Source organism: Aphidius gifuensis, linkage group LG3 (assembly GCF_014905175.1).
Source record: "Aphidius gifuensis isolate YNYX2018 linkage group LG3, ASM1490517v1, whole genome shotgun sequence".
NCBI lineage: Eukaryota > Metazoa > Arthropoda > Insecta > Hymenoptera > Braconidae > Aphidius > Aphidius gifuensis.
The window spans coordinates 27,207,844-27,233,738 of NC_057790.1; the positions used below are offsets into that span (position 1 = coordinate 27,207,844).

A 25,895-nucleotide genomic window follows, 5' to 3' on the forward strand; every position below is an offset into this window, starting at 1 on the left:
AACAAATAAAACGTAAAATTCAAATTTCCAGGGAGTATAAGATTTTTTTGGCTCCATGTCGTCTCATTTATCTATTATTCACAATAGAAAAAAAATATTCACGACTCCTTGAGACTCTTTTTTTACTTGAAAACTAGATTCATTCATCTTTTTTTTTTCTCCTCAAAATCTTTGAATTTTGATACTTTTTTAGTTGACCACTCTACAAAATTAATGTTATTTTTTTTTGCCATTGTACCTGTTTTATTTATTTATTTCATTGCCAAACATCGGTTTGGCAATGAATGAGATAAAAAATAGCAACTGTTTTTCTCGTGAAATTTAAATGTTGGTATATTGTAAATACATGTAATTCGACAAGTAAGATAATTAATTAAAGCAAATAAATTGATGGGAGTAAAAATAAAAAAAAAGGATAACAAGTACTGCATTGACTTGAAAGTAATTATGATTATTATTATAGCAACAAAATAATGCTGATTCTTTTTTCGATCGTAAATCTTGATTTGTCAACCTTTTTATTTTTTTTATTTTATTTTTGTTAAGCAACCCTCAACTCCAAACTTGCGGCTCTTTTCATCTGTGCTGTTTCTTCTCTTTTATTTTTTTTTTTCTTGTAAAGCTGTGCTTTACCCTCTTTTTCAATTATTATTTTGTTGTTGCACTTGGGACTTGCGGTCACCTGGAAACTCCAGGGACCATTGCATTCTATTTTACACCCTTTTATTATAATTTTTTTTTTTTTTTTATAATCAACAACCTTCATTGTTGCTATTTATAAATAATTTCTTTTTTTTTTTTTTTCATATATAAATTAATGATGGAAAAAAAAGCACTTTTGATTTATTATCCAATGATAATTATTTAAATATAAATTAAAAGACAAAATCTTTTGCACTTAATTTTCATCAAGTACTTTCTCCACTTTCATCATCATAAAAAAAATATACACAAGAATAATTTTTTATGATTTTTTTAAATGTCAATTTTGTGCTAGAAAATTTACAAGCAATGTATGACATTCACGCTCCATTCAATTTTTTTTTTTTTTTTCTTTTTCATATAGTCGCATTTAATGAATTTGATAAAAGATTAATACGTGATTTATATTTCAAATAAATTAATACTTCATCGAGTACAGGAATTTTCCAATTTAAAAAATTTCTAAAGAACTGCGATAAAAAAAATTTAATAAAATTAATATTATATTATTAAAAATCTTCCAATGATAAAAGTCAACGAAAAAAAATAAAAAAACAAAATTTTCATGCGTCATTGTAAAATTGTGTAGCACATTCTATATCAAGAGACTCGGTAGAGTCTCGCCTCAATTTTACTCTAGCGCGAGACCTTACCGTATAAGTATTTTAAGTCAGCGGTCTGTGACGTCACGATTTTTAGTTTCTGTTCTATCTCTTTAATTAATGTTAGAAAAAAAAAACTAAAAATAGTTTCATTATATATATCGATGCCTCTCTTTCCAATAAGCCTACTCTCGATTTTTTCTACCGAATATTAAAAAAGATATACAACTCAATAAAAGCCAGGTAACAAATCTTACTAAAAAATAAATTTTCAAGTTGAAATGTCCACATTTCTTCGGATACGTCGCGCCATACCCCGCGCCTATCCCTTCCCCTGAATTTTTCTCTCCATGCATATACGTGTGTTTATGCAGAGGCATGTGTTGGTGATTTTACCATTGATGGTATAGCAGAATTTGTTTTTTATTTTTATTTTTTCATAGCTATTCATATAATATATATATATGTGCTTTAATTTTCGATTCATTCATATACAAGAAGATTTGTTATTTCTTTTATATAATTAACAGTTATATTATTTCATCATGGTATTCACGGAGAAATTAAAATAGAAGATTTGTACAAATATAATTTTCATAAACTATTATTAGTTAAACAAAATGAGGAATAAAACAAAACAGTTATATTGATGTTTCAAAATCAATTTTACATGAGCTGTTATTTTATCGTGGCTTTAATATCGTTAGTGAATAGTTGAATATTTGTTGGATAAAAAATTAGGCGTTTTTTATTATAATATTATTATCATGCGTTATCGTAAAAAAGCGTCTAATTTTTTTTTTTTTTTTTTTTTATCCAGCAAATTATTCAACTTTATACTTCAAAATTTTTCCATTTTTTTTTTATTTCACTTCTTTTGATTATTAAAGTTACGATAAAAAAATAAACAGCTCATGTAAAATTGAGGCTTTTGGGGACATCAATTGTAAATTTATGTTTTGTTTTTATTATATATATTATATAATTTATAATTTATAATGTCTAATAGGTATATGCGTAAATTTATTTTAGAGGTAGAAAGCAAAAGAGAGATAAAAATATATCGCTGACAAGGCGTTTCTGTTGACGGCAATGGCAATGGTGAAAAATAGTTGATGTCGAGGGTGAAACATCTGGACCCACGTGTACACAACTATATAGCACAAATACCAGAAGCCTCGTCATGCCTGCCTCTTCATATACGTATATATTTTTCCTCTCTTTTGACGCAATAATTAGTTACGCACCCTATACTGCTCTCTTTCTCTCTCTCTCTCTCTCTCACACACTCACTACAGACTTTATGTCACCCACCCTAGTGCTAGTTATCATCATGATCATCAGCATCATCACTGCCACCCTCTTTTTACTTGCTGTATATTCTTTCTCTTATTTATTTTTATATAAAAGCTGTTTATTTTGATTTTACAATTCGTCATTTTATATTATTATTATTATTTTATAAATTCATAACAAGTTTTAATTATTGTGGATAAAAATATATATAATATATTTAATATTTTACTGTTTATGACATTCCAATTACACGTATATGAAAATTTTGAAAATTATTATTTTGGCTTTGTATGAAAAAGTCATGTAGAAACCTTAGTCTAAAATAATATATAAGTAGTTACTTTGAGATATTTAATGGCTTCAAATATTATTTTAATCAAAATACATATATATTATTATTATTATTTGTTTTTCTTATTTTTTTTTTTAATATAAAATTTAATTATTCATAAAAAAAAATTTGTATAAAATTAGCTGTATCATGATGCAGTCTTTATAAAATTAAATTTAATAATAGGTCATGATATTTTATTTTATTGATGGGCCACACACGTATTCAAATAAATTATTATAATAAAAATAAATAGATATATGAACATCAGTTATTTTGAAAAAAAATGACACGACATGTTTTATTTATTTTTTTATATTTTTTGATCTGTAAAAAAAGGTATATTACTGTTTCAAGATATATTTGAAATATATTGGAAATAATAGTAGTATATACCGAAATATATATATATTTGAATTGTCGTTGTCCACTTATCCTCTTTATCAAATAATAATAATAATAATAATAGTAAGAATAATTTCTTGATCGTGATACGAGGTCAGAAGAGGTTTACGACCCTCAGCAGAGTATCACGTAGCATCCAATAAAATAATAACAATAATAAAGCTTATTGTTGTAAATTATTATTGTTATTATTAATTTACTTGTGATAATATATCATAATTAATTATTATTTTTTGTTTTTTTGATTTTATTTTAATTATATAGCAGCATATGAAATTATCAAAAAAATATTTGTAGCTTTTTTATTTTATAAACGAAATCGTTATTGGCACCGATACGGGAAAATTTACGGGAAATACGGGGACATTTTTTACCGTAAGTTTTTCCGTAACCTGCATAAATGTCTCCGTAAATTTCTCCGTATTTGGTGCCAATAGCGTTATATATATATTAATAATAAAAATTGTTGAAAATATTAATTAAATTTATGCAATTTTTAATATATAATATTAAAGATTAAAAATTTACCAATTAAATTTATAATAATATTGAAAAATGATATTTTTAAAAATATATTTTCATCATCTGAATGACTGCATTAAAATCTAATTAATTTATTTTTTAATTTCAATTAACGTTAAAAAAAATGAGTTAATTTTAATACTGAAAAGAGCTATATAGTTCTTATATTAATTTTTCAATTTTTTTTTTACAATTTCAAAATATTTAACAATAATTATTTTGAAATTGTAAAAAAAAAAAAAATAAAAAAATATCATGCCTAATATTGAAAGCATTGAATAAAAAATGATTGATCTCAATATAAACTGAATGGGTTTGATATACACTGTAGCACATCTGCTTTAATAAATATAAATCGCGATGCATTATATAATTTATCTTGGATCGATATAGTCGAATACTATGTCGTAATACATTTTGTCCTATGTCTATAGATATAAATATTGTTATTCATACTTGACAATAGATATCGTCGAGGTACATGAAGAAAAATAATAAAAAAGTATGTTGAAATTTAGCGTGCATCGATGCGAAAATTGAAAATCCTATTGGGAGGAGTTCATCATTATTGATGAGTATATATTGATGAATGAACAAGAAAAAAAAAAATCTAATAAAAAAAAGTAACAGTAAATCTTGTTCAAAAATATTCGAATATATATTTTTTTTTTATTCAGCCCAGCCAATTTAATAATAAATAAATAAATAAATAAATAAATAAAATTTTCGGTTTTGATTATATTTGATATGTCGTTAAATTAAATTTATCACTGTCAATTTAATTCACCATAAAATTTTAATCTTTTTCAATTTACTATTAAACAAATATTTATATTATTTTGAAAATAAAATATTTAATTAAATAATGAATTATATTTGATTCACGGTAAATTTATATATTGCATGCCATTCTCGGCTATATTGTGTACACCTGCATGTCATTATTTTTATATCCCCAAATATTATTCTAGATGAAAAATCATTGAATGACAATGTCATTCGACTTGCTCACATAGTAGTTGACAATTATTATCATTATCAAGGGTAAAAATTCGAGCAAGCGTGGAACAAGCCATCCAAAACAAATAATATTATTTCTATCATCACCACCACCCTCTATACCGACCCCAGTTAAACTATCAAATTCAAAAAGGGCTTCTAGACAATATTGGGATTCATTGCGGCACCATGACATTACCAAGAGTCGTATCATTTAAATTTATTTGTCTTGATTGTCTTTGAATTTTTCGATTTATTAACAATTAATATTATTAATTTTTTTATTAAATTCCATCTACATACAAATTATATTAAAAAGTGGTGAGAGAAGCTGAGTCGAGTCATTTTAAATTATTCTATATTGCATATTGTTGTATGTTGTGCTGCAATGTGTATATATATTACCACGAAATTGTCACGAACCAACACGTGTACGTGTCTCTCTATTTTATTTGACATTAAATCTAGTTTTTTATTTATTATCATTATTATCACATACATACACCAAGCAAAAGTGTTAATTCAAATACATTTCATTTGCGCAGTACAACAGAGAATCACACGTGGTATAATTTTCTATTCATGTAAAATGCAAAAATACACATTTATTCAAGTGTAAATATATTCTATTATTAGATTAAAATGAATTTTTTTTTTTTCCTTTCAAAGTAATTGTTTGAGCAATAAAAAAAAAAATTTGTGGTATTTATATTCATCAGGATGAGATCAATCATCGATTAAGAAACAAACAAACCGACTTTCAACTTGACGACAAAAAAAAAATCTTGTTATTATTTTCTTTTGCAGCTGATGGAAAATTCCGGGCGTTACCTATATCGATCAGACTGTATTCCACTGAGATGCTAAACACACAAACGTTGTTAAAAATATTGTCAACAATGAATTTTCAATATGTCGCATCTCAATCAATCTGTAGAAAAAAAAATGTTTACATGCGCGACACGTCCTCAAAGAAATGTCATCATTAAAAAAAAAAAGAAAAAACGAAATCGAATATTATTATTTAAAAAATATTTCTATGCTGATTTTTTTAAATTTTATTTATTTATTTATACTGTCGTCAATATATAAAACTCTGAAATTCATATTAATGACTTGCACAAGTTTTTTAACTCGAGAGTAATATAATACGAACAAAGAGTTTTTGGAAATAAAAGGTAACAGTTGCTTGACTTGCAGAGCATATGCTTTAAATAAAATTTTAATATTATATTATATATATTTTATTAAATCCCGGTAATTTTAATTTCCTGTTATTTTTATTTTTCTATTTTTTTTAATAATAAAATAATAGAGTTTATATTCTCGGTATATTAAAATCAATATTTCTAGACGTTATTTTATAAAATTAAATTATTTGAAAATTTTTAATAATTATGCCATCTATTGTTCGAATTATAATTGGATGAAATATATACCCTGACAAAGGATATTCTTCCGCATTTTTTTTTAATTACAAATTTCATTTTATAATCAATATTTATTTTCTATATTTTTAATAACTCAAAAAATACGAAAAATAATAAAAATATATTTATTCAGCATAAATAATAAATATTGACAAATTCAATTTCAAATGATAAAAAAAAAAATAAATAAAAATCATAAATATTTATAAAAAATTTTTAACATCGTTAAAAAAGTTTTGAAAAATTTTTCAAGTTGTCCCATTGGGATTTATCATTAAATTCAGTTTATTCATAACTGTCTGTTTGGATGTTGATGTTAATATTTTAAATTTTAAATTGGGTTTTTTTTTTCTTTTTATGGATGGATTTAAATGTGGCATTATTTACAAAAAGCCTCATCCAGTCAATGATAAAATTTATAAAACAAACAAGTATAGAGCATATTGCACACGTGATATTTGATTGATGCATCATTGATAGTGGTCGGCACACGCGACAAACGAAATAAAAATAAAAGTATAACTGGCTCTTGAAGATCCATTGATGCATTCAAACAAGTAGCCCTTTGAGTATATAAAAGAAAAATAATAATTCCTTTATTTACCTACTTGTCTGTTAATTAATTGTACTTGTGGTAAATTTTATTTTTATACTTATTATTGTAACTTGAAAAAGGAAAAAAATGTACATTTATAAATTTATTCATGCGAGTAGGAATAAAATGATATTATATAAATTGAATGCTAATGTTGATTGACAAATTATACATTATATTTTTGTACTTAAATGTATGATATTTTTATGGTCGATAAATAAAATATTTACAATGATCATATATAAATATAAGTGACATAATAGACCATATTACATGTGTCAAAGTGAATGGATCAAAAGATTAAAAAATAAAAAAGAATAAACAAGTATAAAAGTCAAGAAAAGAAAAATAAAATTTGGACAATAGTATCACAAGTATCATATTTTTTTTTGTCATTCAGAAAATTCAAAAAAAATATAATAAGAAAAAATGTAAGAAGCAGAAGGTAGTTTGAAATTTTACACAAGATTAGTTGACAATAACAAAAAGTGTGTATGCATTTGGTGGCATGTTGAAAAAAAGTTTTGAACATGTGGCGTGTGCCACATAAATAATGTATATAAACCAGTAACATCACTTTTACTTTTTTTTATTTTTTTTTTCTTTTAAATAACTTTAAAGCTTGAAAATATTTATTTAAAAAAATTATAAAAAAATTTTATCTATGATTTTCTTACACCTGTCAATTGGAATGATAAATTCAATAAAATATTAATTTAAATTTTTTCAATGAATAATTTTAAATAACATGTACGGACATATTTTTATTTCAAATAAGTTTTTTCATATTGATTTTTATATATGTAAATTTTATTTGTATAAAAAAAAAAACAGGCAAATAAAAATTCTGTAAAAGGCAATTAGAAATATGGGTTACACTTGAATGTGATATGTCTAACACACAAGTTGAATATGAATTTTTAAATGTTTATTATGCTAAAAAAGATAAATACAACAAATTGAAAATTTGATAATTATACTAGTTTTATTGAAAATTTTACCATTATATAACATTATTTATAATTTTATATATAGAAATTGGAATTTCAATATACTTATAAACTCACCCTGGTAGAAATAATCTCTCCGGATTTCTCCGGATTTTCTACGCAATTGAGACTTTCGGAGATATTACTCCGGAGTTTTTTCGGGTTTTCTCCGGATTTTCTCCGAATTTTTTCAGAAAAAATTTCTTCTTTATTTTTCGTATGTAAACTCTTATTTCTACTTTTGCTTATTAATTTTTCCATTTTTTTGTTTTTTTAAGTCAAAATTCCGGAAAAAATCCGGAGATATTATAGAAATAGTCTGGAGATTACTCCGTAAATATCTCCGGAAGTCTCAAGTACGTAGAAAATCCGAAGAAATTATATTTACGGTAAAAAAAAAAAATAATTTTTATATTTGCTCACTGAAGGTAGCTTTGTAAAAAAAAAAAAAAAATAGAATATTTTGTGCTATTACAGTGACAAATATGAAAATTAAAAAAAATTCATTAAATGTAATACTTAAATTATGCTTTAACGATAAAAAAAAAAAATAATTATGCAAAAAATAAATGTTTTTATAGAAAAAAAAAAAGAAAAAAAAAATGGTGAATTTGGTGCTATCACCATTTTATTCGTTATGCAATCTTGTGTGCAATCTTTTGTGCAAATCTATTTGCAAACTATGAATTTCACCACGAACTTCCTATGTATGATATTTGTTTAAGTGGTCAAAATAACTAGTTTTTTGTTTATATGTTCGGTTGCAAGACGACGTCCATGGACAATACATTACAGGATGCTCAACACGATAATGTTCATGTTGATGATTACCAAGTTCTTGAATACTATTCTTTTGTAGGTGACATGTGTTGCATGAATATTCAAGTTTATGAGAAGTATAGTGAGTTTGGCAGGTTGATTCAATTATAAGTTCCCCGCATCGAAAACACTGAACAACATTACCTTCACGCCTATGATGATCATAGTGTATTTGGCGCGTTCTACGGTCTATAACTTGCTCGCAACAATATTGCTATTACCGTTTCATTAGTTTAAATCATTTATTGAATTCAAATTCTTTTTTCTTCTGTTCTTTTCTTTTTTTAACTGCGTCCAAAATTTCATGTATATGCTCCTTCTTGCAATGATCACGATAATTGGTAATTTCATGTTCAATTTGATGAATGGCAAGTTTTTGCGCACTTTCAAATTGTTTGTGACATGAAAAACAGGAATTCTGACGTCCATGGTAGCCATAATGTTTTTGGCACCTGGCATAGTCTATAGTTTCCTGACATACAAAACATGGAACAGGATCAGCTGAAAAATAAATATAAAAAAAAATTCAACACGAGCATATAATAAAAATAGTTGAGCTATGTGAAATATGTTGGAATAACATATTTACAACGTGTGGGAATTTAGTTTACATTGATTAAAAAAAAAAAAAAAACAACCTGGGGATTAATAAAATAAACCGAGTATGTGTATGTAATTAAAAAAATATAATACAAAAAAATACTTACGAATTGGTGGACTTGCTGCTCTTGCAACTCTGCCAGATGTTGACGCCTTTGGTGTTGATGCTAAAAATTAGATATCCGTTAGGAATGATTAATTGTACAGGTTATAAAGACAGACTGTCCCATTTTAATCTATCAATGGCTGTTTCTCGAAAAATATGGCTCGAATTGAAGTATTTTTTAAGTGAACCCTGGTAGAAATATTTCTCCGACTTTTCTCCAACTTTTTTCCAACTTTTCTCCGCCATTTCTCCACTTTTTTACGAAAATGACCCATGGTTGAAGAATTGGCGGACAAATTTCTCCAATCTTTCTCCAACCAAAAATTTACTCCAACTTTTTTCCGACTTTTTTCCGCCATTTCTTTAACTTGAAATGTACTCCAACTTTTTTCCAACTTTTCTCCAACCATGGGTCATTTTCGTAAAAAGGTGGAGAAAGTTGGAAAAAAGGCGGAGAAAGTTGGAAAAAGTTGGAGAAATAATTCTACCAGGGAAAGTTGTAGGGTTGAAAGGGGACATAGAAAAATCGAAAAAAAAAATTTAAAAAATGAAAAAGGCGGAGTTTCCAGTATGAACATAGTTTTTTTTAAATAGATACTATACTTTTTTTTTGTGCCAAAACGTTTTCACATCAAAACTAAAACTTTTTATTTAAAAAATTTTGCGATAAAATTACTTTTTTTTGGCCCGATTTTATCTGTTGATGGATTTTCCTAAAAAAATATGGCTTTAATTTAAAAATGATATGTAGAAGTTGAATATGAATATTTAACTGTTGTTTATGATAAAAAAGAGTAATACAACAAAATGAAAATTTTACAATTATATAACATTATAAATAATTTTATATATAATTATAAATTCCATTATTTTTAACGGTAAAAAAAAAAAATAAAAATAATTTTTATATATTTACTTATTGAAGGTAGCTTTGTTTTTTTTTTTATTTTTGTTTTTTTCATTTTTTTCTATGTAGCTACTTAAATAATAAATTAACTATTGTCTGTATAATTATTATGTAGAAATATATGCTTTCATTAAAAAAAAAAAAAAAATGATATATTTATATTTTTTTCTAATATCATTTATCCATATATATTTTAATTATTTGCAGAATAGATCGTATACAAATTTCATAGGATCTTGAAGAAAAATCAAGAACGTTTTTTCGTCTTTTAATTTTTTTGTACAAATAGACAATTAGCCACTAAGAAAAGTAAAAAACATTTAACGGTTTTCATAAATGAATAATGATTGATTATGTTGTTGATGATGATTGAATGATTAGTAATATATTGACGTTCGACATATTGTTGTATCCAATCATGATAATAACTGACACCAGGAAGCGCTTGTTCACCACATCCAATTCCTAATAGTAGAGTTCGACGTGATTGTCACGTGGCCAAATACTGGCGCTGAAGGTTCACTTGACACTTTTTTACTTTATTATGTTTTATGACTTGTCAGTTAACAATTGTGAGGTCTGGCCCTACTAAATATATTAAACTGAAAATTGGTTATATACTTATAGAGATACAACATTTTAATTTTATCGAAAATGAATCAGCTCAAACGATTACGTAAATCAGGAACGACAAAAAACTTGGTAAAAAAATATAAAGTTACAGGTCGAATTGCAACACGTTCCTCGAGCATAGAGAATAACAAGGTTAGTTCAAAAAAAGTACAGTAGTCTACATCTCGTGCTTGTAGATTATATTATATAATTGAATTATTGTTATTAAATTATTGTATACAACTATTCTTTTTTTCTTTTTAGCAAGTAGACTGTCACCAAGATGATGATAATGATGATGATTTATACGCCAAAAATAGAATGATCATGGATTGTGTTAATGATGATTGCCTGGCTGAAATATTCATGTATGTGCCAGCATATGAGAGACCACAAATTGCACTGGGTAAGATAAATTATTTCATTTAAAAAATTATTATTTACAGCATAATAACAATTAATTAATTTTTTTTTTTTTTTCAGTATGCAAAAAATGGAAAAGAGCTCTTGATACTACTTGGTTTAATGTCAAAAAAATTGAACTAACTCATTGGGAGTATGACGAGTATCCAAATTTTTTAAAGAAAAATTATCCAACACTCGATGGACAATTTAATTTTTTTAAATCATTGCTTTATAAATGTGGTCGTTATTTACGAGAATTAGACTTGTCAGTCTATCCTAAATGTAACATACTGCCAGTTATTAATGAATATTGTCCAAATCTCGAAAAACTTGGAATAAGAATCGATAATATTGATGATATTGATGATGCAATATCAAGTAATGCATTTACAAATCTTTCTAAACTAAAAGTATTAAAAATTATATTTCATCGTTGTCTTTGTGGTGTACATCCATTGGTACCTACAACTTTAATTAATTCATTGTTAAACGTTGCTGATACATTGACTGATCTCAGTATGTTAAATTGGCATGAAGCCATGCAGCTTGAGGAGGAGGACGCTCATTTTCCAGAAGAAATGACTAGTGTAACTATATAACTTAAACTTTATACATATATATGTTATCTATTGCAATATATACATAAGTTTTTTACGTGAATTATTTATTTTGCAGGTGGTTCCTCAACTAAAGGCCTTGAAAAAATTAGTAATGTTTGGTCTAAGCTGTTCGAAAAGTTTACGTGACTCTTTGAACAATTCTGAAACAATAGAAATTTGTGATGACACTGGTATCATAGTTCCAAATAAAAGGAATGTTTCCTGGTGGAAATACAATATGCCGCTCTCTGGAAATATCGAGGTATTAAATATTATTGATTGGCCAATTACAGATGATGATATATACAATATTGCTAATACTATGAAACGATTACACACGCTAAATGTATCATGTTCAAGGCTAACCGATGCTGGTATCGTCACATGTACAAAGATGAATAATTTACATTCTCTTATTATTTGTGGCTCCAATAACGTCACTGACTCCTCAATTAAATTGCTTAAAAATCTAAGATATTTATGTGTACCATTCAGCAATAAAATAACTGATGAATCAGTCATTGAAGTTCTTGAAAATTCACCATACATGCGAAAGTTAATCGTTCAGAACACAGGTATAACTCATAAGTTTATTGAAAAAGCACTAAAAATATCAAGCAATCGTAAAAGGCAATTAGAAGTATGGGCTACATGTGAATTTGGTATGGGTGACACAGCAGTTCGATATCAATATTTATCTGTTTATTATCCCATATAAGATAGAAACAACATAATGAGGTTTAAATAATATTGATTCATTGAAAATTTCACCATTATATAACAATGAGAGAAAAAGATTTCAATATTATTGAAATTTGAATATAATTATAAACCCAACAAAAAAAAAAAAAAAAAAAAAAAAAATGATGCGATTTATATTGCAAAATTTAATAAAAATAAAATGAGTGGAAGCAAAAAGAGCAACACCATTTGATAAAACCATAAATGATATATCATTCATCAATTGTATTTGTCTTGCATCTTTTAACAATAATTGTCGTTGAAATTCAACTATTCAACGCTTCAGTCGTCAACTATTTCAAGATGCAATCTCATTCGTGGTTGTTTATTTGGAAAATAGTATCTTTGTATTATAAAATCAATGATGAATGACATCTTGAATGTCTTTACAAATTTACGAATTTACATATATACATGAATAAATTTTAAGATGAAAAATAAAAGAATTCATTGGAAAATTAAGAAATCAATAAATTACTTGTGTATTTTTTAATAATTATTAATGAGTTTCAGGTTTCAAATTGAGTCTATTTATATTATAATTAGAAATTATTGGAAATATAATTGTGGCATTGGATTAATTATATACAAATTCTTTGAGACATAAATATAATTATCTCAACGGAAATTAAAATAAACCCCGCAGACTTAATTTATTATTAATAACTTTAAATAATTTTATTTTAATATTTTTTAATATTAACCCACGTATATACATTTACAGAGATGTTATCAATGAGCTTTTGTTGAATCTACACATCTGTCTGTGTCATAATATTATATTATTATTTTATAAAAAAATCAATGACTCAAATAACTGACGTAAGTAACACTTAATATATTTTTTGCGATAAGAATCAGTCAGAATATAAGGGGCTAAGTATACACATACACTAACTTTTGCTGTCATGATTGCAAAATGAAAAAAAAATGAAAAAATGATAGAGTAATATTTCATCGGGTAATATAAAATAAATGAGTAAAAAGTCAACAGTCTGTTTAATTAATTTATTGACTCGTTGATTTGAATTTTGATCGATACTCATAAATATTAATATATTGTGTATTTAAAACTGGAAAAAAAAAAATTTATAAAAATGTTTCTGGCAACTTACCAATTGCGCAATAAATATACATAAATTTATTTAATTTCCAATTTAAATTTGTATAAAAAAAAAAAAAAAGGACATAAATATTTTATAATTTAATAATGATTTTTTTTTTTTTAAACATTAAATTGTGATTATAATAATTTTGGAAGAAAAAAAAGTCACGTTCCCACAGGACATTACAGTGTTTCATTATGAAATTTCGAGCCATGACAATATTGAATTACAATTGCTGTCACAACATCAGCCACTCGATCTAATACGAACAAAAAAAAAATTTTAAATAAAAAAAAAAAAAGTAAAAAAGCCACCACAACATTTCTTTACGTCACTGATTTCAACGAATAATATATTAAATTGAATAATCATATATATATATAAAAAACCTTTTTATTTGATCGTCAGTGTGACATGACAGCTCACTCGTTTCTTTTCAAATATATTTGTTCCATTTAAATTACTTGAATTATGTCAAACCAATGGTGCTCTCGTGTTGCCTCGAAAGGAAACACCATTTACCCTTCTATCCTTGTATATCCTTCTATATCCTTCACATCGTCAAGCAAAGCTTCATTGGAATCCAATCAGTCATGCGTGTGAAATATAATTAAATTAAATTATTTATTATATAAATTAAACAAAGTCATCAACTACATATACTTGAAACAATTATGTATCATCATTCATCAGGTTTAAATTCATTTCAAGTTCAAAAAATCAACACAAATTATTTATTATTATTATTATTATTATCAGGCATATATTGTTTGTTCGATTGTTATATTTTTTTCATTATTATAATACAAATAAATTATTATAATTATTATACAATGAAATTAAAACTAATTATTTTATTGAATAAATATTTTTTTTCTTTTTTTTTTCCACATATTATAATGTTATTATTTTATTATTTATTTATAATATGATATTTTTTATTTTTTATATAATTTATACGAGTGTGCTGATATATTATATTGAGTGCCTGCTTTTTTTTTTTTCCTTTGTAAAATTTGTGAAAATTGGTTTATTGAATTGGCGAATATTTTTTGGTGCATATTGCAAGGTCCTATATATTTTTATATATGATATTGAAAAATAATGCTTGGACCCAATAACGCATGTTAAAATATTTCTGTATAATATATAATATTGTGCATCGCGGGAAGTTTGTTTTAATATAATATTTCTTTTTAAAACATTTGGATTCGTAATAATTTTAATATTATATTTAATATTTACACATGCATTTATGTCATTTAATCTACATAATTATATTGTTAATGGAATTTAATTTATCCTCAACAATCAATATGGCACTGCCACACTGAAAAATCCTTGTTATCTTTTACAATATATTTCATGAATAATTCATAAACTCAAGTATAATTATTTTCATTAAAAATCAACTTTTTTGTTTTATCAAATAAAATTTATTATTATATATACGTCTATATAGATTTGGTCGACGATTTAAAATTTCAACATAATTATTATAATTTTTCTACACATATATATTTATTTATTATTTTAACACAAATAAATTTCTTTTTGATAAACATTTATAACGAGCTTTTACTATTTTTTGATTAATTTATTTATCTATTTATTTATTTATTTATCATATGTGATTAAAGCCTTGCGACCAGCTAGAGAAATCCATGAGATAATTTCGACTAAACTAATATATATATATGAAAAATTGGAGTTTATTTTATTTATTAATAAATAATGCTATATTGCATTTGAATAATTCAACAGAATATAATTTTATTTAAATTATATAAATGAAATTAATTATGGAGATTTTATTTATTTTTTTTCTTTTCAGTCCAATAAAAATATTTATTATTTATTACACAATTTGCAAAAAAATATTGCATTTTAAATATATATTATTTATAAGCGTAACATTGCGTAAATTCTCTAAACATTTATTTATTATTTATTTATGTTTTTAATAATTTTCAACAGAATAAAATATTTAAATGATAATAATATTTCTTTTTTTTTTTTTATAAAAATAATTAAACTCTATAATATAATCTACAAAGTTAAATAATAATTTGTTATTATTATTACTAAAATATTATATTATTTATCCTCGTTGCAGATATTTTCAATAATTTTATTTGATCAATTTAAAGAGTTTTAGTCTAACATTTGATATTTTATTGAGTCTATATACCATTTGCTGATGTTAAAGTTTAAAAAACTTGAAAAATAAAATATTTTTTTTCATATGAAATTCAGAAAGTAAAAAAAGAAAAATATACTTATATATATTTTACTCCACAAAGTATTTCAAAGATATAATGCATACATGTCGTTGCAAAAAAAATATAAAATTCAATTGAATTCATATAAAATGGACCCGCACATTTATAGTATATATTTTTTTTTTATTGGCAAAAAAAAATGTAAATAATAGATATAAAAAAAAAAAAAAAAGAAAACCTTGATATACCTGTACCTGTCTCCAATAAGACCTACATTTTTAATTTATAAATTTTATTTTCCTAAAAGCCATGTAGCTCATGAGTTTACAGTATTTATAATGACACTGTATAATAAATTTTAGATTAGCGAAATGTGGACGTTGTCAGACGGGGTGTATTTTCAGCAATACACTTGATAATTTAAATACTACATTGCGTAATAATAAGACGCAATGAGAAAAGGAGAGCAAGAGAGCCATCGACTATTATTTTAGGTCAAGTATAACATTAGCTTAACTTGTTCCATGAAAATTTGATAAGACTGCTTGGTCAGGTGACTCGGGTCTCTACTCTCTACACAATATGTATTATCTATTTTTAAGACTATCTATTGACTTGATTAATATTTTTTTATATTTATTATATTATATATTTTTTTTTTTTTTTTTTAATTCATGAGACACTCCACAATAATTTAAATTAATATATATATATTTTTTTTTTTTAACTTTAATTTTTCATATATTTTCTTGTTTAAAAAATTCTGGTGACATAAATATATTATTTACGTCTAATTGACTCGTTACAGCGAATCTAAAATTCGCGGACGCTACCACTGTATATAAATATTAATCAAACTGAATATGTTAAATAAATTATTATTAAAAAAATTGAGCATAATTATAATTTTCAAAAGACAAAAAATAAATAATTTCAGTTGTTGACTTACCAAGACAAGTGACATAGTTAGTATAGAGCTAAATTACAACTCGATGATATCTGGTGCACGAAATTGTACTCTGCTACAAAATTTAATTTCCTGAACAACGACTTCTTTGCTTGTGTCAATCATATCTTTATTATAATTTTTATTATCAATATTATTTTGATGTTGTTTATCATTTCCATTATCATCATCGTCATCACGATCAGCAGCAGCATCATCATTACCAGCAGCATCTTCATCCTCTTCATTGAGTTCCTCCAGAATTTGTCCATCAAATGATATTATTTTCGGACGTCTTGCAATACCACCACCACCACCACCACCAGATGTTTCATCAATGCACTCTCTCAGACGTGTTGATCGCCGTGGTTATTTGTATCTATCATATACAATTACACATATAATATATAGGCATAGAGTTTTTTCACATCAATAATATTAATGCCATCTTATATATTATTATCTATAATTTCTGAAATCATTCAATATAAATTATTATTGTTTTTTATTTTTCATTGTGCTTTTTTAATAATTTAACATAAAAACGTGATAATCAAAAATTTAATTTATCAATCAACAAAATGAGATTTTGTTAAAAATTAATTATTATTATTATTGTTGTTGTTTGTAGATGTGATTTTTTTTTTTTTTTACTTTTTTATTTTTTTTTTTTTATTTTTAATTATACTGTATGGAATCACGCGATTTTATTGATCGTGTACAATAAAGCAGCTCTTTGAAGAGAAAACAGCGACAGTATGATAGGTAAAAAAAAAAAAATATAGCCCGGTCAGTATATAATGAAAAATTGGACATTTAGCCTGTTTTAAAAACATGTCTTGGACATTTTTTTTAGTCCACTGATTTTATTATATTAATATATCTAAAAATATATATGTTTACCTTTCAAACCAGGGACACGCAAGAAACCTACAAATTGCAAGAACAATTGCTGTTATGATGCTGACACCAATTGCAGCATACATTATACCCAAATGAATTATTGAAAATGTATAGAGTGTTTTGTGACACCAGTGATCTGGTTCAAACATTTTAGCCTCATAATCTGGCCATCTGATTTTCAAAATCCAATAATTACCTGAATCATATTGTAAAACAAACAAAAACAAAAGTCGATTGGAATTTTCATCGAAATAAAATAAAAGTATATATAAAATTTTTTTAACAAGAACAAATACATGAAAAATAGGTCAAACATGTTATACAGCCAACAGATAAAAAAGTTTTTAAAAAATTGTCTTACCTAGCACGAACCAGCCAGTTAAAAAACACGTTAGAATAATGGATACTAGCTGCATCGGTGATATGTAGGGTGAGTCTGTTGGCACGCTCAATAGTTCAAGTCTCCTCGAACGTATTTGTGAGTATAATGCCCAAAACATTCTAACACCACCAAGTGTTCCACCAACAATCATGTAGACTGGTATATGAGGTTCTTTTGGACAATCCTTAATGTATTGCAAACCTAAATAAATTATTACTAAATTCATTAATCAATTTATGTTAAAATTTAGGCTCTACTATTAATTAATTTTGGCATATTATTATTATAGTAAAAGCCATCATCATGGTTGAATCATCTGTGTCAAATTCGACTGAGGTGATAAGGACTCTATTGTTAAATGAGAACTGGTGAACAAAGAGAAGCCAGCATATTGACATCACATTCATATACTCCACGTACATATATCTGTTGATAAATGATAATGTCAAATTGTTTCAATCAAAATTTTGTATCAATTCAATTTTATCATACACGAATCCTTGCAAGGTCAAATTTAAATTAAACTTATGAATTGTTATTGTTATTTTATTGAGAATCATGTGGTGCATGTGTGAATAACCACATTGAAAAATAAAAATATTGATTCAACTGAATTTTATATGGACCAATGATGATTGCATTTGACTTTAAAATTGTTTGTTTATTTGTTTTGTATTTATTTACATGTAAAATATTTTTTTTTTTATAATCCTGATTTTTCATCAACACAAAATATTATTTTACTGTTTTTTTTTTCTATTTTTTTGTTTCGTGGAGTTTATCAACAATGCAATGTTTATTTGCATTTATTTTATTTTTTTCATGTTATTTACTTGATGAAAGTTTAAATTTATATTACATATGTGAAAACGTGACGATTAAACGCATATATAATAGTGTTTGTTAAAAAATAAAATTAATAAACTTTTGTAATTACTGGTAAAGTAATTTATTTTTGAATGTAAATTTAATTGTTTTATAAATTAATAAAATTTTTAATCATGGGGCTTTAACATTGAGTTTTTGTAATTTGTTCTATGATTGTTTGGAACAAAAAAAAAAAGAAAAAAAGATAAATTAGTTTATAAAATATGTTTGTCAATAAATTATGATGATGATTGATGAGAGCAAGTGGATAATCTGAAATTTGCAGTAATATTGTTGGTATACAAGATAATTATCTACCTGTAGTTTATTTAGACTAAATATATGTACATTGATATTGATATGTAATTACACTACAAGTATATGCTAAATATCGATTTGAAAATATACAACTGCAAATACTATGTAGCTGTTTAAAATAAGAGGCCAGTAGTACAAAGTTAAATTAATTGGGCTTGCATGCCGATTGCCGTTTGTATTTTGCGCGTGCGTGTCACAATCAAACAGAGAGATTACATTATTTCCGTGTAATCGATATTAATGTGAAATAAATTATTTTATCAATTTATCTAAACTTTTTATTTATGTGTAATATATAACAATTAAATGAAAAACATACCCATGATAAGCATTATGACGGGCATTGTCGAGAGACAGGCTAGACAAATTGTGACAATCATTGTTTTGCTGACTACCCGCATTGCTCGAAATACAAAGTCACATGTACCATTAGCTTCACGATGTGCATCTTTTAATTGAAATACAAGTGAGCCATAAGTTGCAACAGCAATACTACCAGATCCATCAACTCCTTTTTGAGTTGAATTTACACTTCTCATACACAGTCTTCGTGATTCATCACCTGAAAACTAAATAAACAAAAATAAAAAAATATTTTATTGACTATATAAAAATCAATCTTTAAAAAGTTTTATTCAAAGTCAAAGTTCAATTGAGCATGTAGCTATGTTTTGAGAAAAAAAAATAAAAATAAAAATATATGAAAGACGCTAGTAAATATTGGATAATAATTTTCATTTGAACTTGCGCAAACTCAAGTTTTGATTATGTTTGTTGAAAAATAAAAAATATATTTAAAAAAGGATTGATGCAAAAAAAAAATAATTGCAAATGAAAATTTAATGTTGAAGAAAATAAAATATTAACCTGTGAAACAGAACTACTTGCTCGTCTTGAATCAGCCCAGGCATTTGTTGTACCATATCCAAAATTAGTTTGCGCATTACAACTTGCTCCGGATCTCACGTTTGCTGAATTTACCTCACGTTGACGATACGGAGAATTGCTACGATTCCCCGACGTGCCTGAAATCATAAATTTAATATACATAATATATAAAAAAAATTATCTTAAATTTTGATTTATATATTCTTCAATAATAATAATAATAATAATAATAGTTTTGTAACCTTGATCTGCAGATGCTCTTCGTGGTTCATGAAATGTGAGACTATTAGCTTGATGATAACGTTTTTCATGACCACCAAGACTACCTCTTGGGCTACGATCGATATCTGGTCCAATGCTGCCTCTTGGGCTGCGGCTTGATACAACATCTTGTTCTACAATTGAACCACGAGGATTCTTGTCAAAGTCAAGTACAGCAACTGAACCCCTTGGAGATCTATTTACACCACCGCTATCATGTGGTACAAGTGAACCTCTTGGACTACGACTACCCTCTGGACATATTGAACCTCGCGGTGAACGATTTGTATCTGGTATTATTGATCCACGTGGTGATTTATTAATTTCTGGCATAATTGAACCTCTTGGTGATTGATTATGATATTCTGATGTTATTGATGAACGTTCAATATCAATACAACCAGGTGCAATACTACCTCTTGGTGATCGTGTCAACATTTCTGGGCATATTGAACCACGTGGACTTTTATCATAATCATTTGGTGGTACAATACTACCTCTTGGTGATCTAGATACATCTGGACAAATTGAACCTCTTGGACTTTTGTCAAATTCAATATTTGCAATACTACCACGTGGACTTCTTGATGCCTCTGGAAATAATGAATGTCTAGAACCTCTTGTTGAACTATTATTATTATTATTATCAGATGTTAAACGTTGATTTAAACCACCACCACCACTTGTGCCTGGAACAATACTATTTCTTGGACTACGATTATTATATGATACATGATGCTCTTGATGATGATGATGATGATGATTTGGTACAAGAGAATGTCTTGGACTTCTTGGTACATCTGGCAATAAACTATCACGATGTATTCTACCAGTATCTGGCACAAGTGATCCTCTTGGACTTCTACAATATTCATCTGGTATTAATGAATTTCTTGGACTACGATTTTGTTCTGGAAGTAAACCACGTGTTGTACACATTTCTGGATCAGGAAGAATTCTTCGTCCAATTGGCTGTAATACATTCATTAAATTTATTTTTAATTATAAATTATATTTTGTTGACATATATGTATATTGTACTACTAACTTCATCATTGTCATCAGCATTAAATGCAATATTTGGTACAACGCTACCACGGGGTGAACGTTGACGATCCATAATATTTATATTATCTGTTGTTGTATTTATGATCTTGTCAGTTGCAACAGATGCACGTCGTACATTTATTGAATTACCCTGAGGTGAATTTACGCCGGCATTCCTCGACGCTTTTCTGCATCGGGACGACGAACTTCTCGTAAGCATCACGACATTCTTTTAGCTATTTCATAACATTTAAAAAATAAAATTTTTAAAAGTTAATATCATCGCAGATAAAAATAGATAATGACACAATAATTCTTTATTTCATTTCATTTTTTTTTTTACTACATATAGACGCTTATCATTTTTAATTTCAAATGCAAACAAATTTTATTCTATGTATATAATATAATAATAATTAAAAGCCTTCATCGCAGTTGCCAAGTCGAAATTAAAATGGCTAAATGTAAGTACAATTTATTTTAATTTAGAGGTTATTAATTATTGTCTTTTTTTTTAATTAAATAATTATTTATTATTCAAGTTTTATTAATTGGAATAATATTAAATTTAATATTATCAACAAATTGTCATACATTTATTTGGGGAAGTAACACCAGCGATGTCATTGAATTATCTCAAGGTCTACGTAAATTTTCATCCAATTATTACAAGGTATTTATTGATAACAATAATGAAAATTTAAATATTATATAAAAATACATTTATTGGTTGGTTTAGAGTGCAATGGATAATAGTACAAATAATATTGTAATATCATCATTCAGTGCATTGATGGTACTTGGAATGCTCGACAATGGTGCAAGTGGAAATATTAAAAAAGAATTTCATGATTCAATTGAACTGCCAATAAATACCAATATCACTAAAACTGGATTTCAATCATTAATTGATACATTAAACGTATGTTTATGATTTTTTTTTAATTTTAATCAAAATATTATTATACTTGATGATATAATTTAATCATACAGAATATTCGTGTTGAATCAAGACTTTGGCTTACCAATCACATTTTCGTTTCATCAACAGTTCAAGGACAGCATGATTTTATTATTAACAACATGGAATATTTTCGTTCTGAAGCTAGAGTTATTGATCTATCAAATAAAACTCAAGCCACTTTGAGCATCAATGAGTGGTGTTCTAATAAAACAATGAATATGATTAAAGATTTAGCAACACCTGGTACGTAGAAAAATAAATGATTTTATAAAATTAAAAATTGAATAATTTATTGTTTTAGATTCAATTAAATTTGCTGAATTTATAATAGCAAATGCAATTTATTTTAATGCAACATGGGAAAGTAAATTTGATCCAGCAAGAACATTGATTGCATCGTACTTGGTTAATGACACTGTCAAGTACATTCCGACAATGCAAAAATCTGGATATTTTTTACATGGTACAATGAGAAAATACAATGGCACATTCATTGCATTACCTTACAAGGTAAAAAGTATATTAAATATTTAAATAAAAAATTATTTATATCTAATTTCTGTTAGATTAAATCATCTGATGTTGTTGATGAAGATGAAGATGTTAATAATAATAAAGGAACACTTAAAATGTACATAATGATGTTTCCAAATGAGAGAAAATTAAAAAAATTTGAAATGAATATTGACAAAGTTAATTTCAATAAAATAAACACAAGTTATTCATCAATGGATCTTGCATTACCAAAATTTAAAATTGAAAGTAAATTAGATCTTAGCAGTGTATTTTCAAAGGTAATAAATTTTTGATTGATTCAATAAAAAATAAAACTTGAATAAATATAATATATACATATAATAAAATTTATTAAGATGGGAATAAATGAAATGTTTGGATATTCAGTTTACTTGAAAGACATTGTTAACACAACGTCAGCTAAAATTGGTGAAGTTATTCAAAAAGTTGTTATCGAAGTTGATGAAGAAGGGACTAAAGTTGCTGCAATAACTGGTAAAACTTGATGATAATTTTTTATGTTACGTTAAGTTGATCATGTTATTTGAATAATTCATTTTTTAAACTTAATATAATTTATGTATCACATTGACTTTTAAAGTAATGCTCAAAGTATTTTATTACTTTTTTACTTTTTTTTTTATTGCAGGTGGATTTGGTGAAGTTAAAGTTGAATCACTTCACGTGCAAACAATTATCAAACCTTTTGTCATAACAATTGTATCAGAATATTATGGAACAGTTTTATTCAGTGCACGAATTTGTGATCCAACAATTGATATTTTTCAATATCATTTGAATAATTTAAAAAAAACTTAAACATCATTATTTATTATTTTTTTTTAATTTTTAAAAATATTAGAGTTTAATTTTAAAACGTGTCAGAAGCATATTTGTTTTATATACCTATCTTTGATATTTTAACGACGACACAGACGACGACAATGACAGGTGTCGATTGAATTTTTAACCAGTCAAGAAAAAAAATATATAGTGTCAATACCAGACGTCAAGAAAATATATAGGTATTCCACATCACACAAAGTACTTGTGCGCTCTTGTGATTTTATTTTTTTATATCAAAAAAAATATATATATTTACGTATTAATTATTTTTAATTGAAATTTTAATTTTTTTAAATAATAATATTTTTATAATTGGTATTAAATATGCATTTCAAGTTATAAAAATGAGCAGTAATATATTTTCATTTTCAACAAGTGCGTATAATTATTATAGTTTATTGCAGAGTTTGATGAATGCGAATATTTATAAATAATGAGCTTGAAAGTTTACTTGGATATTTGACATCATTAAATTGACTTTATATGAATATTGTAAATTAATACTCACATTCATGTACAATTTTCCAACTATCAATGGGTATAAATAACAAGTGTATATATGTCTTTGTATATTTGATGATGTATATATTAAATTTCCGCATGTAAATATCTTCACAAAGTTGCTTTGAAAATTATCAAGATATACAGCATAAACTTGGATTATATTTTGATATTATTATTATTATTATTACTACTTGAAAAATATATTTAAAAAATATGAAAATAATAATTTTATTGTTGAAAAAATATTTAAATAACAAACAAAAAAAAAACTTACCAAATCTCATCATCTCTTTGGCAAATTTGTTATTTCTTTTTTTTTGTTTTACCTTTTATTTAAAAAATAAAAATTTAAAAAAAAAACGATAAATATAATTTTTTTATTTTTTCACTCGAATATAGGATTTTTATGTATTATCACAATATTTTTCACTGAAAAGTTATATACCACTAATTATAGTTTGATGATATTTTTTTTTTAATTTGGCTCAATTATTTAGCAATAAATAAATAATAATAATAATAAAAATTTGAGGATTGTTATACGACAAGCATACTCGAAAGTTGCGATGTTACTGAGTGTGTTATACGATTTGTGTGTTGGCGAAAGAGAAATTTGCGTCAGCGCATAGGATTTTCTCAACTCCTCTCATCTTTGTGAAAATATATAGCAATATAGCAACCCTCTAGTTCATTCGTTCCTCCAACAACAACAACAACAACAACACTCCAACTTTTTTACTTTACCTCATTTGCAGCATGTTGCTTGTAGATTTTTCTTGATTGCCGAATAAAAATCTCAAATAGTTTCTCATTACTGCAGCATTTTAATTATGTTACATATTATTTTACAATAATTATTTACTTTTTTTTTTCTTTTACTAATTTTTCATCGATAAATATTATCAAATTATATGTACATAATTAATTTTCATTATCATCATTATCTTGTTTATATTTAATTATTATTTTAATAGCTTGTATATTAATTATTATTATATTATTGAATTTCAAAACTTCCGCAAAAAAAAAGTTCAAAGCTCGATAATATGACCTTTTCAAATAACTGTCAATTTCATATTAATTTTCTTGGTAATTTTTTTTTTTTTCTGTGTATCATGATATTTCCGATGTAAAAAATATCAAGAATCTTTTTTTTTTTTTTTTAATTCGAAATGACTTTTTCTCAACATGACCATTTTCTTTAGAATTTTTTATATAAATTTTATTTACTTGATTATTATTTCTCAAGGACATTTTCAAAAAAATTGAAAAGATAATTTTTTTTTTTTTATTGAATCCCACAGGGATAAATGACTGTGGAGACAAAATTTTTCTTAGTTTCAATGGAAACAAATTTCATTGTTTGATATTTAATATTCTTTTTTAAATAATTTTTCTTTTCATGACAAAGATGATATTGTCATTGACATAAAAAAATTTATATTTTATACCACATCATTATACT

General features: G+C 25.4%; 3 protein-coding genes across 4 annotated transcripts; 2 read left to right on the forward strand and 1 right to left on the reverse strand.

Moving 5' to 3' along the window:
* Window positions 1-14,736: 14,736 nt before the first annotated feature.
* On the reverse strand, window positions 14,737-25,010 carry LOC122853436. 2 transcript variants are annotated; one of them, XM_044153914.1, is made up of 8 exons: window positions 24,705-25,010; window positions 21,602-21,836; window positions 20,535-21,525; window positions 20,272-20,429; window positions 19,724-19,973; window positions 18,199-18,420; window positions 17,838-18,033; window positions 14,737-17,313 (listed from the first exon to the last, which is right to left on the reverse strand). In XM_044153914.1, the coding sequence occupies exons 2-8, from the start codon at window positions 21,818-21,820 to the stop codon at window positions 17,304-17,306; spliced, it is 2,046 nt and encodes a 681-aa protein (XP_044009849.1). In that variant the 5' UTR covers window positions 21,821-21,836; window positions 24,705-25,010; the 3' UTR covers window positions 14,737-17,303. The 2 variants fall into 2 exon arrangements, with proteins under 2 accessions (XP_044009849.1, XP_044009848.1); XM_044153913.1 differs by having other exon boundaries at window positions 14,737-17,406.
* On the forward strand, window positions 22,189-22,815 carry LOC122853438 (serine protease inhibitor 3/4-like). Its single transcript, XM_044153916.1, has 3 exons — window positions 22,189-22,273; window positions 22,340-22,522; window positions 22,594-22,815. Exons 2-3 carry the CDS (start codon window positions 22,346-22,348, stop codon window positions 22,813-22,815), a joined length of 399 nt encoding a protein of 132 aa, XP_044009851.1. The 5' UTR covers window positions 22,189-22,273; window positions 22,340-22,345.
* LOC122853437 (serpin A12-like) lies at window positions 22,927-24,106 on the forward strand. The gene is made up of 4 exons (XM_044153915.1): window positions 22,927-23,074; window positions 23,131-23,358; window positions 23,437-23,575; window positions 23,730-24,106. The coding sequence occupies exons 1-4, from the start codon at window positions 23,000-23,002 to the stop codon at window positions 23,897-23,899; spliced, it is 612 nt and encodes a 203-aa protein (XP_044009850.1). The 5' UTR covers window positions 22,927-22,999; the 3' UTR covers window positions 23,900-24,106.
* Window positions 25,011-25,895: the final 885 nt, after the last annotated feature.